At 30.5% G+C, this 15,873-nt stretch overlaps 1 protein-coding gene across 1 annotated transcript in view; it reads left to right on the plus strand.

Moving 5' to 3' along the window:
• Positions 1-15,873, plus strand: part of LOC142325003 (ras-related protein Rab-24-like) — a 75,837-nt gene that overhangs the window by 2,371 nt on the left and 57,593 nt on the right. Inside the window, exons 2-3 of the mRNA XM_075366239.1 lie at positions 10,671-10,759; positions 15,735-15,861. Coding sequence (XP_075222354.1) covers positions 10,671-10,759; positions 15,735-15,861 — 216 coding nt within the window. The remainder of the gene's footprint in view (positions 1-10,670; positions 10,760-15,734; positions 15,862-15,873) is intronic.

Raw genomic sequence — 15,873 nt, forward strand, 5'->3', positions numbered from 1 at the left:
TTTGCATGGGATTACACAGATGACCTTACAAATCATGTCTTCTTTTCAGACAGTGTCATAAGCAGCCGATAAATCAATGAATGCAGCAGAGATTTTAAGATTTCTTTGGAACCCTGCTTCAATGTATGTTGTGAGTGAGAGAATTTGGTTGGTGCAACTTTGGTTTGGCCTAAAGCATGCTTGTTCAGTTGGTATAACATCAAATATCCTCTGGTAGATTCTGTTGTTGATAAGCCTTTCTAGTAATTTATATGTCGCTGAGAGCAATGCTATAGGCCTGTAGCTCTTAGGTAAGTTTGCTGGTTTCCCTAGTTTTAAAATGGCTACTACCTTCGATTGCTTGGACTCTGTGGGTACGCTACTGGTCTGCATTATGTCAGTGAAGAATCTGGCCAGCCAAAGTTTTGCGTATTTTCCGCAGTTTAATAAAAATTCCGGATTGATACCATCGAATCCTGGTGCTTTTCCTAGAACAACATCTTTGAGCGCCGACTCAATCTCTTCAAGTGTAAAAGGGTGAGCATACTCAGTCTCTCCTGCCTCACTCCTCAAGTTTCTTAGTTCGTGTTTTATTTCAACTGTGTGCACCTTGTCTCTTGGTGCTCTGTATGTTGCCATTATGTGGGATTCTACAGTGTTTGGGGAGACACTTGCTTTTTGTCTGTGAATAGGAGATCCACTTCCTAATTTTCTTAGCAGAGTCCATGCATGACAACTCGAGGTCTTAAAGTTCAGGCTTCCCACCGTTTCTGACCATTTCTGTTGTCTTACAGCATCGAGGCTATGGAGAAGCTCATCTGCCACCTCTTGATCGCCTGTTGCAAGGAAGCTTCCGTAGAGAACTTTGCTATTTTGGGACCACCCTGGGATATATTCTCTGCGAAACCCTCTAGGGATGCACTTTTTAGCGATACTTGTTACTGCTCTAATAAATCTGCTATAGTTTTTGCTGATTGGTGGTATCCAGCTCAGACATTTATCCAGATCCTTAGAAAGATTTTCCCAATTCACCTTTTTGAAGTTCCATCTAGGGCAGGGTACAGAGGTCACGAATGAAATTTGGCTACCTGCCTCTATAATAACTGGACGGTCCTGGCTGTGGGGAAAGTCACCGAGAACTTTTTGGATGACTAGCAGTGGCCGACTGTTGCTGTCAGTTGAGGTGAAACATAGATCCGGGTTTTACTCCCGCCTCCAAGCCGCTGATTTAAAAGTAAATCAGTCTTTAGCATCAAAGACAAGACTGAGATTCTCATCCTCAGCCCATCTCACCAGAGCCTCATCGTTCACATCACAGTCCTTATATTTCCATTGCTCGCTTCCATTGCTTGGCTATTAAAAATCACCCAAGTAGACTGCAGGATGAGGTGGTATTTGGATTACTGACATTGGCCATGAGACAGCTGGCAGTTTATAGATATTGGACACTGTTATACTTTCAATTTTAACTATAACATTATGAATTCTATTGCTCGTGGAGGTGGAGATGAGAGTGGCGTTTTCTATATCGCGTTTAATTTAAGTAGTGACATCATGGTTTGTGGCACCAGGTAATTCATATCCAGGTATTTTGCCTCTTTTTCGCAATTGTTCCTCAGTGTTACAATGTGTTTCCTGGATTGCAACCAGATCAATATTGTCGTTCTTCAGTAGTTTCGATAAATACTGGCTCTTAGAATAACATATGCTTTCCATATTTATGTGGCAAATTCGGACTGAAGGTCCAAGATTTCTTGTTGGCAAGTCCTGAAAAGGATTGTTGGGTATATCTAGCAACATGGCCTGCAGTTTGTAATACTGTAGGCTTGTGTCTGCGTGGTCAGGAGAACCTATCTTCTTGGTTTATCTGACTGCCAGTATGTGCTAACTCATTTAGCGTTACCCAGGATGCACCATGTGGAGGCAAATTAGCTTTACACCCCATTAATGGTGTATTTTGCTGATATAACAAAGAATTGTATAAAGGTTCTTTTTAAAATCCTTTTTTTGTAAAGGAACTTTGTGAATCCTTATATAAAATACTTCCCTATTTTGTATCCAGTAAAATCTATGTTTTATCAATACCAATTTTTATTTTAAATTCCCAAAACCGTATGAAATTCTTCAATGATCAACATTTCTTTGTCTACATTTTTTTACCTAGATTTTTTATTTTTATTTTACATAACTTCCACCTTATTCTTTATGTTGTGCAATATGTGCTTATAATGTCTGATACCATGTTAAAGAAATAATTTCTCTGTATAATAATTATAAGGACTTCTTTTGGTGTCACCATATGGCCTAAAATAATTATTAATATTTTATTTGTATTGGCCTGTAACATTCTAAAAAATTTTACCAGTTTATGGCTGAAAAAAACATAATCAACAGGTGTGTCAGACAAATATGGCTTTACTACGCTTTGTTGAGACACCTAATTGTTTTACAAAACCAAACTAAACTGTTGACATAAAATCTGTTGACTTTTTTTCATAATTTAGACATGAAATGGGTCTGTCAGCACAAAAATAGTGTTAAAATCAAGCTGTCAACAAAAATAGCTTGAATGACTGATATTTAAAACAGTTGCATTCAAAATATTTTGATATTGTTAATTCGTTTAAAATTAAATTGTTAAAAATTACCAGCAACTCACTCTCAAATTACATGGAAATTGTTTTAGGGAATGGCTTATTATTCACATCTTTGCCATTGAAATTACGTTAGACATTTCAATAAGGTAAAACCATTTTAGGTGTACAGTAAACTATTTATTCAGTTTATTATATTCATTTTGTTGATTTTGTCAAATTTATCTATTTGTAAATTTTATTCACTCGGATGTGTTGAGAAACTAGTTTTTATATTCTAGTAAACCATTTTACATGTTATAGTTTGTGTTTGTGTATTCTTTTTTTATTAGATGATTTGCAAAAGTTGATTATGTTGGTTGTAGTGTTTATATGTGTTATATAGCTACCGTTACTGTTCCTTGTTTCCAATGGAAAAAGTGCTGCTAATTAGAAACAAATGGTTCTTTAGAAGAACAGTATTCTTGGAGGTGAATTTATTTATGATTTTTAATAATTTAAAAATATTATCACATTTCATCTTATTTTCAGTGAAATTAAGATAATTTATTCTTTAATATAATAAAGGACATAACTATTAGTTTATTGGAATTAAATAAATGCAGATATACTGGTTACATATAGATGATCAGAATCTCACACCCAGTTGCAGTTTGACTTAAATTGTATGTATTTGTGATCAGCATGAAGGCTGGTTCAACTTATCTTCTGTACTACAACCATATATTTATAATATTAAATTCTTAATAGTAATAAAAGAACTTCTTAAGAGTAATAAAAAAACTCACCAATTGAAAGATATCTTTGACCATTTTCAATTTTGATTCCCAGTTGTAATGCCTTAAAAAAAAATTAGTTATATTTTTTCAAGTTAGAGCCACCCTGACCTTTGTGAAGATACCTTATTAACATAGGATCCAGAAAGATGAAATTTTTTGTGAAGGATGTACAGCACTACAGTGAGGAATCTTCCTTATTTTATCGGGCCTGAATCTGTTCAAAATCTTTCACTAGACGTAACTCACAAACAAAGCATTTTAGAACAAATGTTTGTATGAATTTTTTCCATTATTTTCACGAGTAGAAAAATTATGAATAAATTATGAGTTGTCAAAGTATTTCCCTATCCTCCTGAATCACTCTGTATATTTTTTCCTAAAGAAAAGTTTACTTTTAAATTTCCATACTTTTTAGTGATCCGAAAATAATATTTGTTTAGAAAAAAATTATTTAATTTATGTAGTGGCCTTTTTTTTTATAACATAAAATTTATTTTATTTTATGTAATTTATTTAAATTTAAATAAAAAATTTAAAATTTATTTTATGTAATTATCTAAATTACTAGCTGCAAGGCGTGCCTAAGGCACGGCTCCGCAGCTAGGCCCTCCGGGCGAGTTGCTCTGGCGGGCAGCGTCTCGGAATGGGATTATAAAGTATCCAAAGTTGATTACCACGTATGTAAAACTTTTTTTGTATGATGAAAATTGATATAACGAAAGTTAAATTAGAAATTTAACCCTAGAAATTGACTAACGAATCGGGATTTTCCGCTAGTGATCAGTAGATTCCGGTGCCTACTTTTATGCATGTTTTTACCCCACTCTTTCATCAAGCGTAAGAAAAAATTTGCAAAAACATCAAATTTTCAATTTGAAGCTATGACTCGCATAATCTTATACATATCACCATCAAGCTTATTGTTAAATCCATTCTCAGATACCGTCCCAAAATTATTTTTTACATTTTAGTGCGTTTAATATAAGAATGGTGTTTTACAGATTTTTTTTGTACATATTTTTATTTTCTACTTTTCAGTGCATTTAATATAAGAGCTATTTTTAAAAAGTTTTTTTTATATATTTTTTTTTCTTCTTTTTAGTCTCGATAAGTTGTTTAAAGTACAGTTTCAGAGGGCGAGTGCAATCAAAACATGGGCTAAACGATTTAATTTCCTGATAACCAAGATCCGGTCGATCAAGAGTGTACTTGATGCGTTAAACAGTTAGCGCTCAACCTGCTAGTACATACGTCGTTTGAATCGTGAAGATTGGACGAGCGGTTGTCGAGATATTACAGTTGCACCCCATCGCACCCTCCCCAATTCCCGAATGGCGCCCTGGGGGCACTTGAAAATGTTAAAATCCGACGGGTGTCACTGGGAGTGGAGGGGGTGCCGTCGAGGGGTCGAAAAAATTTTTCAGAGCGCTAGGACACTGTTTTTGAGATATTTGCAATTTTTGTTTGAAAATTCTGATCGGTTAAAAAGTACTAAATTTTCCAAAACTTTAATATATATATATATACACACACACGGTATATCGCTATACAATAATGTAACAAGTATACACCATCAGACATGTACAAACGAATTGGGATTTTCCACTAGTGATTGTTAAATTACGGTGCTAAGCTAATGGGAACACAAACATACATACAAATGCTGTTTAGTAGGGTAGGATAATTGTGTAAGTTTGTGGCAGTTCTGTCTATTTGCAACAGCATCATGCGAGAACCAACTGATTGCTTTCAAATTTTCACCATATATTTGTGTAATCCCTGGGAAGGTGGCATAAATCAAGGCTGTAGCCCCTGTTTAGGTGAAGTTTTGAATTTTTCCTCTTGGACGACAACCTAATACTGTTTTTGACTTTGTTTTTTTGATGTAAAAACAATAGACTATGCATTTTGTTATATATTCAATTTTCAGCTCCCTACCTGACCCCTTCCTGAGATATAACATATTCTAGAGTAATGGAAAGGGGAACCAAAAGTGATATGTTTGTTTACCACAGGAGCTTCTATGTCAACCCACTGGATTGATCTAGTGGTGAATGCGTCTTCACAAATCAGCTGATTTCGAAGTCAAATGTTCAAATCCTAGTAAAGGCAGTTTCTTTTATACGGATTTGGATACTAGGTCATGGATACCAGTGTTCTTTGGCGGTTGGGTTTCAATTAACCACACATTTCAGAAATGGTCGACCTGACTGTACAAGACTACACTTGACTTACACTCGTACATATCATCCTCATTCATCCTCTGATGGTGACTCCCGGAGGCCAAACAGGAAAAAGAAAAAAGGAGCTTCTACATCAAGAACGAGGGATGTGTTGCAGAAAAGAGAGTGTTTTAGGCATTAATTATTATTTATTAGTTTTATTCTCACAACGTGAGGATAATGATCACAGTAGGACTCCACCACCTGGCTAGACGGGAAAGGCGAGCAAAGCTCTCCCTGATCGGGCCAGTTTTGTATAAAGTAAAATTTATGGATCATTCCATAAAATATATGATTTGAACTAAAATGGTTGCAATACCATCATAGAAAAATTTAATTTTTTCTCCATAATTTCTCTTATGTATGTAGAACCCACAAATGTACTTACTTAATTTTTAATTCAGAATTATACTCAAAAAAATAAATAAATAAAAGTAAATTAGCCTCCTTCATCCTGTAAAAATTATGCTCGCAAGAATTTACTCTTCTAAAATTATTAAAATATATAATTAATTATACAATTATTTATATATAATTATTAAGTAAATGTCAATTTACTTAAGAAACCCTTTTAATTAAGAAACTTACAAGCCACAAAATAAGATGTTATATGCACTGGTTTGTTTTATTTAGAATATAAGATCAAGTTAAAAATGAGAGCTTAAAATTTGGTTTTTCCCTAAGATCAGAGTTAAATAATTCAAAGGGACAAACATACATAAACTTATTTATTATGTATGGCAGAAAGATTAAAATAAGAGAACAATTATTTTTACCTTTCTTCATATGAACAATAGACCTTGAAAGCGACATTTTTCTAAAATTCTGATTTTTGATAGCTTAGGGCTAAAAATAAACCCAAATAGTGAATAGAAATGTAGAAATGAACATGTATGCCATTTTTTACTTATTTGTTACTTTTGTCTTGTTTGTTATAAAATCGTGACTTTTTTTAGTGGGTTATTGTTTCTACCCAAAATAATGGCCTGAATATGGTTAAATATTGTTTGTAGCATAATGAATTCAGGATTAAATTTTTTTATTGAGTTAGGCTGTCTGATAATGACAGAAGTTTAAACATTTAAGGAATTTCTAAAAGTCTTTTCTTGAATGGTGCTTTAGGGTAGTGAAATAAACAATAGGACAGCCAGAAAGGAATGAGGATGTAGTCAAAAATTTAATTCTCTTTATTTAACACCTTATTTCATACGAAATTTGGTGTGATAAAAGAGTTTTGAAAATTAGTAGGTTGATAAATTGTAAATAGAGATATGTTACAGTGAATCAGGGGAAATAAAAACTAGTGAAAAATTTTCATTAGAAGAAATACAAGTAGATTGGTAGATTAAGTGCTAAGGTTTAATAATTTAGTAAAGAAGTTTAGATGGTGGAAATTTTAATGATGACTGAAGAGTGGAGTAAAGTCTTTCCTTATAAAATTTTAATTGTAATATATGTTAGAGTATATCGATTAGATTAAAAATGTGAAATAAATAACTTTATTAATAGATACTTGTACATTATTAGAAAGATATGGAGAAAATAATTCGTAGATCATTTAATTTTCGGTTGGCTATCTCATTATTAATATTTCTTTGTTGTGTAGTTTTAGGAGATAATTAAGTTTTTTTTTTTGTTATACCCATCATAATGTAGCAATTTTTTGTCCATTTTCCTTTATTAATTTTAACATTAATGCTATATTTAGACATTTTTACCTGCTACATTGCAGTGATAGAAATAGTTGTGTCATTAAATTAATTGAAAAATACTGTAAATTTTTGACCTGATGAATTGTTCAGTCTGAACTATAAAGTCAGCATTAAATGTATTATTTATGGCTTTCTCTCTTTTTTTTTATAATGAATGCTTCATTGAACAACATTACAAAACATAACAGTTTAATAAAATGATTAATGGTTACAAATGACTGATTTAAAATTACGTGAAAACTATTCTTGTAGAGAACAACATTGAGCCTTTTGAGCTAATTGTACAACTTCTTCAGTGGAGTTACCTTTGGAAGTATTTTTAATGGATGAGTCTTATTACAGTTATGAAACACTGTAATATGTTGTCAATAAGTACGAACAGTACTCAATTTGTTCATTTAAGTCACAATTATTTTTTGTCAAATTTATTTATTTAATATTGTTTAAATAGTTAGATTTTTTAAAATATTTGTTTAAATATTTAATACTGAATAAAATTTGCATGCTGTGGTCAATGTTTTTGTATGCGAGATGATTTTCAAAAGTTTAATATGTTTTAGTGTTCTTGATCGTATGTGTTCTCTTTCTTTCCTCATGGGAGAATTTGCATCTACTCTGTCCAGTGTAGTATTTAGTGCAATCACTGCACTTTGATTTACTTACTTAAGAGTTGCTGTATATGTCACTCTTGTATGTTTTGTTAGTTTGCTGTATGGCCTTGTGTTTTATAGTTCTAAAAGCTTTTAAATGCATAAATCAAGTTTCAGTAATTAATTTTGATTGAAATTTCTTTATTCCGTTATTATTAATATTGAGTTATTAGATTATTTGATAATGACAGCAGTTTGTTGAGGAATTTCAACATTGAGGAATTTCTAAAAGTCTTTTCCTGAGTATGGTGCTTTAGGGTAGTGAAATAAACAATAGAACAGCCCGAAAGGAATGAGAATGTAGGCAAGCATCTAATTCTTCTCTTTGTGTAAAACACCTTATTTCATGTGAAATCTGGTGTGATAAAAGAGTTTTGAAAATCACTAGGTTGATAATTGTAAATAGGTATATGGCATTAATATCATTTTTGTAGAGATTGCCAATGGCAATCTCTACAGTGGAATTGTAGCATATTTATCTTTCAATAGAAAGCTGTTTGTTGGTCCAACAAACAGCTTTTTCCATTTGCTACAAATATTTTGTATCAAATTTTTTTTTACTTCATAAATATTTAAAATGTTTGATTTAAACATGAAGACAGACTAATTCATTGTTGTATTTATGCCATGTCTTATCTTCCTGTTAAAATCGTTGTGATATATGAAAAATAAATAATCAAAAGTTTGCATGGTAGTTGGTGGTTTTAGGATATATAAACATTATTACAATGGAAACTACGTGATTTTAAAGTATTGTAATCAGTTCAATGAAATGTTTTTTGATTAAATTGAACTTATTCATTGTCAGAAATTGTATGAAAATAGTGCACCAAATAAGTCTTCTGGCACAGTGCTGATTTAATTCAGTTACTAGAATTCATTATGCTATAAATAAAGAATATTTTTATTGGATGAATAGTCTACACTGTTTTAGTTTAACAGGAATTCATGTAATTCATCTGTAGTGGAACTGAATAACATTGTTGTCCTTGTCTATAAAAAATTTTTTGTTTTTATTTTTTTTAATGTTATTTGTATATTTGATAACAAATCCATTGAATTTATCAGTCATTCTTTTTTGGACTGCTAGTAGTTCGATAACCACTGTGATATTCTGTATTCCGTTATTATGAACAATTTTTAATTGATTAAGAACAAGTAATAATAATTTGTGATTTAAAAATTAGTTTTGGAAATGTTGCTTTAGTATAACTTATTCTGCTATTCCATGAATCAGTTTTTCTAAATGCAATATGTTGACCTCTCATCATTCACATAAGTTATGACTATGACTGTAGAAATAATCGTTAATCTAACTGGGTTTTGCAATTAGTTACCAAACTGATAGGTGTAGGCTTGGTATTTCTTCATATCATTTTACGTATTCTCTTTTATGCTTAATAGAAGTTCTGTTAGGCCTCTCTTCAGTAATTAAGTAAAAGAATAAAGGTATTCCATATATTTATGTTTTAAGATATAAAAACTTAGAAAAGTTAAAAAAAGAAGTTAAACATTTAACAATTAAAAAAATAACAAAGGTTAAAAGTTAACTAACTTGATTTAAAAATTAATATTCATAAAAAAAGTTTGAAAATAAAAACTGCATGACCAATGAACAATATCTAAATTTTGAAGATAAGTAACTGCAGAAGAAGATGAATTATTGGTTTCATAGTAACTTTTTCAGAACTTAATGGTAGAAAGTTTTTAATTTCTCATTATGTCATATTTTCTGATATATAATTTTATAAAGACAGTAATTTTAACATTTTTTAAGTCCATTGAGGCTGAAATCCTTTTTTTTCCTGTTTAGCCTCCGGTAATTACCTTTCAGATAATATCTCGGAGGATGAATGAGGATGATATGTATGAGTGTAGTCTTGTACAGTCTCAGTTCAACCATTCCTGAGATGTGTGGTTAATTGCAACCCAATCACCAAAGAACACCGGTATCCATGATCTAGTATTCAAATCCTTGTTAAAATAACTGACTTTACTAGGAGTTGAATGCTGAAACTCCCGACTTCCAAATCAGCTGATTTGGGATGACGCGTTCACCACTAGACCAACTCAGTGGGTTTGAGGCTAAAATCCCACAGATCTTTTTTAAAACCCTTGAATTCCATTTTTAAGATATGATAAATCTTGTTTCAGTTTTTTAAATCTACTTAGTAGTTATGTAGATAAAATAGATTTGCGGTTAGTTACATGTCAGTTGGCAGCTTTCATTAAAAACAAAAAATACAATTTTTGTTCAATGTGTTCATCAGAATTATAAAAGAGAAAACACTTTTTAGATATCTGAAATGACTACCTTCAAAAAGCATATGATTGCTCTTATAGGATCTTTTTTTGGAGCTAATTGTAGAGTTTATTAGTATTTGCTAACAATACAAGACTATTTTCTCAGAGAAGAAAAATGATCGAGTAGTGGTTAACAGTGAATGATGACCCTTCATTATAATTAAATACCAAAAGGCATTTTTTTTAAAGTTTATAATAAGAACTGGAAACAAATTATAATTTAATTATTTTTATTGAAATAAAGAAAAAATTGTTGTAAGTCAATGGGGGAACATGGAAACCATTTGTAGTTAATCCTTCCGTCAGTTATTTAAGTCTCTTTTTCATTTTTATAGTAATTTTTCCTCTGTACCTTTTTTAAAATATGTAAATAATAAAATTAATGATTTTTGACTGTAGGCTTTTGCTCTTTTTTCTTTTGTTTTTACAGACAGTTGGTTTGGCATTTAAAGAAAAAGTAATTGACTATAAAGATAAAAGTTATCGTATTGGAATATGGGATACTGCTGGCAGTGAAAGGCAAGAATATGTTATGTTCATTTTAGTTAATATTTAAGAAAAAAAATTATTTCTTTAATGTAGCTTTTATGTTATCTCTGGAGTGTTAACTTTATTACCTGTTTATTCGTTCAATACAAATATGCAATCAGTGAATTCAGTTCCCTTGTTCCTTTTTTAGCTACAGAAAGAAAAAGGTTGCCAGTTGGTGTAGGGTCAGCATTGTGACTTCTAAATCATCTGGTATTAAGTTTAAATCTTGTCAAGGATTTTATTACTTTTACCAATAATAAGTCTATTTTATTATTTAATTAATGAAAAAACTAAAAAATTGATAGGAAAGATGCTTAATGAGTTTTCATGGTATGATGAAGTAGCTGAAAGAATTTTTAAGAATTGATTTCAATGTTATGAACATTTGCAAAAATTAGCAACTGCTGAAGAACACTGCTTTTAAGGAAAATGTTTTTTGAAGTTTATGATATTATTTAAGTTATTGTTTTCTGAGTAATTTTTGAAGCTACCTCATGAAAATTTACAACTTTTATCAAGAAAAATTTTAATTAAAAAAAATAAAATAAAATTTTTGTAGATTTTTTAAAAATAAAAAAATGTGACTTATAAGACTAAAAAGTTTTTTAATGCCTATATAAAAGTTTAATATACAAAAGTTTAAAGATACATGAGCAAGCATTCAAATGATGAATGTTTCATCCAATTTTAATATCCTGATATCTCTCTATACGTACATATATTGACGTAAGGTGTGCGCCAATATATCCGGCGCAATGAAGAAGACAGCAAGAATCCATACTCACTTTCAATAACAGATTGCCCAGCAGTAGTTGCCTTTTTTTAGAATGACTGCATCACTTTCAGGGACTGACTAGTACTGTAAGTCAGGTTGCTTACAACTTTTTATTTTATTATAACATTTAATATACAAGCATACATACTATTTAAAAAAGTTTGCTACTTTTATTTTAAGCTTTGAAAATATCCTAATTTCATTTTTTTTTCTTTAAAATGATTGTGAGTGAAGTGAGGAACATTATCAGAATACCTTAGCTAAATTTTCAATCAAAATTGGCCTTTTGATAGTTGTCATTATTCAGTTTTGATGTGATGATTTATGTTCATGGATGTATGGAACCTTGTAACGCTGTAGTTTACCCAAGTCTACGTTTTTTTACCTAGCTGACAAATGTTAATGAAAAATAAATTCTAACGCTAATACTTTCTTTTTATCATCTAGTTCTTATCACTTACTTGAAAAAAAATTTATGAAAATTCATCATTATAAGAGTTAAATACCTACTCATATTATAAACAGTAAAAATTTTCACTATTTTTGCAGATTAACCGGATCATTTGTCCTTGTATAATGTTTAAAATACTGAATTAAGGGGCTTTAGTAACCTTCAACATGTATTTTTAACCTTTAAGTATTTTTCATTTGATATCTTGATTATGCAACATCAGAAAATTAAATAGGTCGTTGTGATGGGGAGAAAAGTTATGCACATAAAAAATTTCATCTTTCTATTTTGTCACTGTAATGAAAAACTAAACATAATGTTATTAGCTTAAAAAAAAAAAATTGTGTGATTTTTTTCTTGAAAAGTGAGTTTTTTTTTATAGATTTCTTACTTTCAAAAACATTTTCTCTTTCTAACATTAAACATGGTTAAATAGTAATGCCTCTCTTTTCAGTGCATTGTAAACATCTATATGAATTTTTATCAACACTTCTTAGTTTTCCCCTTATTGATAAAAAAATTGTTACGTTTTGGCCTAGTGCTCTTGCTATATTTTGGTAATGCTTCCCAAGCTGGTGATGGGATGTGCTACATGGTGAGTAGAATTATAACAGCTTTTGACAAAAAAAAAAATAACCTGGTTACTTCTGTCACATGTTATCACAGAAATGTAATACATTACTATATCATTGCATTCCCATTGTTATATCAGTTCATTAGTACTATTTATTATTAAATTATTTTCTTTCAAAAGATTATTCGTTGTTTTTATCTTTATTCAGACATAACATATAAATTTTATTTAATGCAAATACTAATTATTATTTTAAAAATAATTTAAAATAATAATTTTTAAGATTGTAATTATTATTCCATGTGTGTTTTAAACAGAAGCATGTTACTATACAATGTGAATGACTGTTTTAAAACCAATTTTCAGTAATAGAATTATACCATGAATTTTCTGTATGATATTATTAGATTTATGAGATTATGAATGATTATTCCTCAAATTGCAATGAATCACTGACTCCATATATCTCTGTTTTAAATTACATAGCCGTCCATTGTTCACTGTGACTTCTGAATGAAAGAATTCTGTTTCATTTCTTTTTGTTTCAAAAATTACATATATATATATATATATATATATATATATTGTTGTTGTTATAAATTCAGCAAGAATTCAGCAAGAAATAATCAAACTGTTTGTTATATTGTTGTATTACTTATGAAATAAATCTTCAGTCTATCAATTAAGCACAGGATTTAAATAGTGAGTGTCAAGAAATCAAATTTCATGTAACAGATTTTTTTGGAAAAAGAAGTGAAACTTCTTAATTAATGATTACTGGAAATTTGAGAGAGCTGTTGGTTCAGTTGGATTGCAGTAAGGCAATGTGGATTTCAGTCATGGAGTTTTGCATTTAACATGAATAATTTTTTAAGAAAGGTTTTTATTAATTTGAAATACTGTTTAAATTATTCATTTTTCATTTTGTTCCTTGAGTACTGCATTGGTGTGCAGGATCTCCTGTGATACAATACATGTTCCTCAGGTACTATAAGGTCAAAATAATTAGTAATTAATAATCATTAGTTTACCCTTTAATATTCAATCTTTAACTTTTACTTTTAATTAAATATATGTTAATTGCCATAACTTTAATGATTGTAGATGATCTGACATAAGACATTGAATGGCACAGCCATTCTAAGAATATTAACCCAAGATGTGATGAAGGTATCTATTGCATGAGGTAGTATTTTAATAACTGTTGATGAATCCATGGATTCAAGAAATGCTTATATGATTGTATATATATATATGTATAAGAGAAAAAGTCAAAAGGTAAAGAAAAATCTTTTTTTCCCTTCCTATGACATCATTTTAGCACTGATTTTTCTATAAATAATTAATCATTCTATAAATAATAATCTAGTCGTTGGAATTATTGTTTCATTGTTAAGTTATTTGTGGTTGTGTTTAAAATCAGTGTTAAAGTGATGTCATATGAAGGGAAAAAAGATTTTCCTATAAAGATAAAGGTCAGTTTAAAATTTGTGTTGTCCTTTGACACCAACGAAGAATTGCAACCATTGATATGCTTTTACAGTTCAAAAGGGGTGAAATTGGCTAAGTTTATTTGTAGAAAGAAGCAGCAACATGAAGAGAGCTGTTTTCAGTGGAAGCAAGATCTGTGAATGGATTGATTTCTTTAAAAGATTTAAGATTTATCTCTGTAATGAGGAGTGGAAAAGTAGGCCTTCCACTTAAAACAGCAATGACAAAATCTAAGAGGTAAAGAAGTGATTCACAATAATCAAGAAATTAAAATAGATGAAGTTGGAAGTGAATTAATATAGTACATGGTTTGACATTTTCAATCCAGAATCTGTAAACCTTTAAAAAGTTTTTGCTTGCTGGATTCCATGTCAACTGTCAGACATTCACAAAAAGAGTAATTTGAAAATCTCCTGAAGAATTTGAAATATTATGTAGATGAAGGAGACTCATTTCTGAAACAAATAGTAACTCTTGATGAGATATGGAACCATCATTTTAAATTGAAGAGTAAGTGACAAAGTTTATTCTTTCTTTTTTTGTTTAGCCTTCGGAACCACTGTAAGGTATTATTTCAGAGGATAAATGAGGATGATATGTATGAATGTAAATGAAGTGTAGTCTGGTCACTTCTGAGATGTGCGGTTAATTGAAACCCAGCCACCAAAGAACACCGGTATCCATGATCTAGTATTCAAATCCGTGTAAAAGTAACTGTCTTTACTAGGAGTTGAACCTTAGAACTCTTGACTTAAAAATCAGCTGATTTGCGATGACAAGTTAACCACCAGACCAGCTCGATGGGCTAAAGTTTAGTCTGGAAACATCTTTCATCTCCTGCACCAAAAAAATTCAAAACATGCATGTCTATAGCAGAGTTGATGTCAAAATTCTGGGATATGGAAGGTCCAGTTTTTAATTGATTTCATATCTAAAGGTGAAATGTAGAATAGTGAAAATTGTGAGCAGCTACAATCTCAGAAGACAAAAATCAAGTGTAATGGCATTGTAAACTTTCAAAAGGTGTGATTTTACTGTAGGACAGTGCTCAACATCATACAGCCAACAAAACAATCCCTTGCCTTCAAGATCTCTGTTCTGAGCTGCTAGACCATCCACCTTTCAATCTTGATCTTACTTCTCATGATTCTCATCTTTTTGGATTACTGAAAGAACTGTAAGGTAACATTTTTGTTCTGTTAAGCAGATTATGGAGGTGGTATGAAAATAGCTGTGGACCAGATCAAAAAATTACTTCTAAAAGGAATTTAGAAACTTGTTAAAAGATAAGTGAGCTCATCATCATTTGTTAACATCAAAGGGAGCTAAGTTGGGGATTATATAGTGAAAATAAGAATATTTTTTCTATGAAGTGCAAACAGAAAAAACTGGCTTTTTAAATTTCACTTTACTTTTTGATTTACTCTCATAAGTATATACATACTGAAATACCTATTATGTTCCTTACTTGTGTGCTTACGTAATGTTTTATATCTGAAATTTATTTTTATGATGAATTCAGAAGATGGTTTTATATGTTATTACTTGTTGCTACTAATTATTTTGTTTAACTGCACCAGATACTATTTTTAGTTAATGAATTGTTTAAATTTGTGAATTGTAAAATTATAAGAGAAATATCTTTTCTCAGTAGGATTTTGTTTGATTTTAGATTTGCTTCCATGACCAGAAATTACTATAGAGGTGCAACAGCAGCAGTATTATGTTATGATATTTTCTCTTGGTCTTCATGGGATCGTGCTAAGAGTTGGATGCATGAACTAAGACTTTATGAATCTGTAAGTGATGAA

The sequence above is a fragment of the Lycorma delicatula genome, chromosome 5 (genome assembly GCF_047948215.1).
Source record: "Lycorma delicatula isolate Av1 chromosome 5, ASM4794821v1, whole genome shotgun sequence".
NCBI classification, from domain to species: domain Eukaryota; kingdom Metazoa; phylum Arthropoda; class Insecta; order Hemiptera; family Fulgoridae; genus Lycorma; species Lycorma delicatula.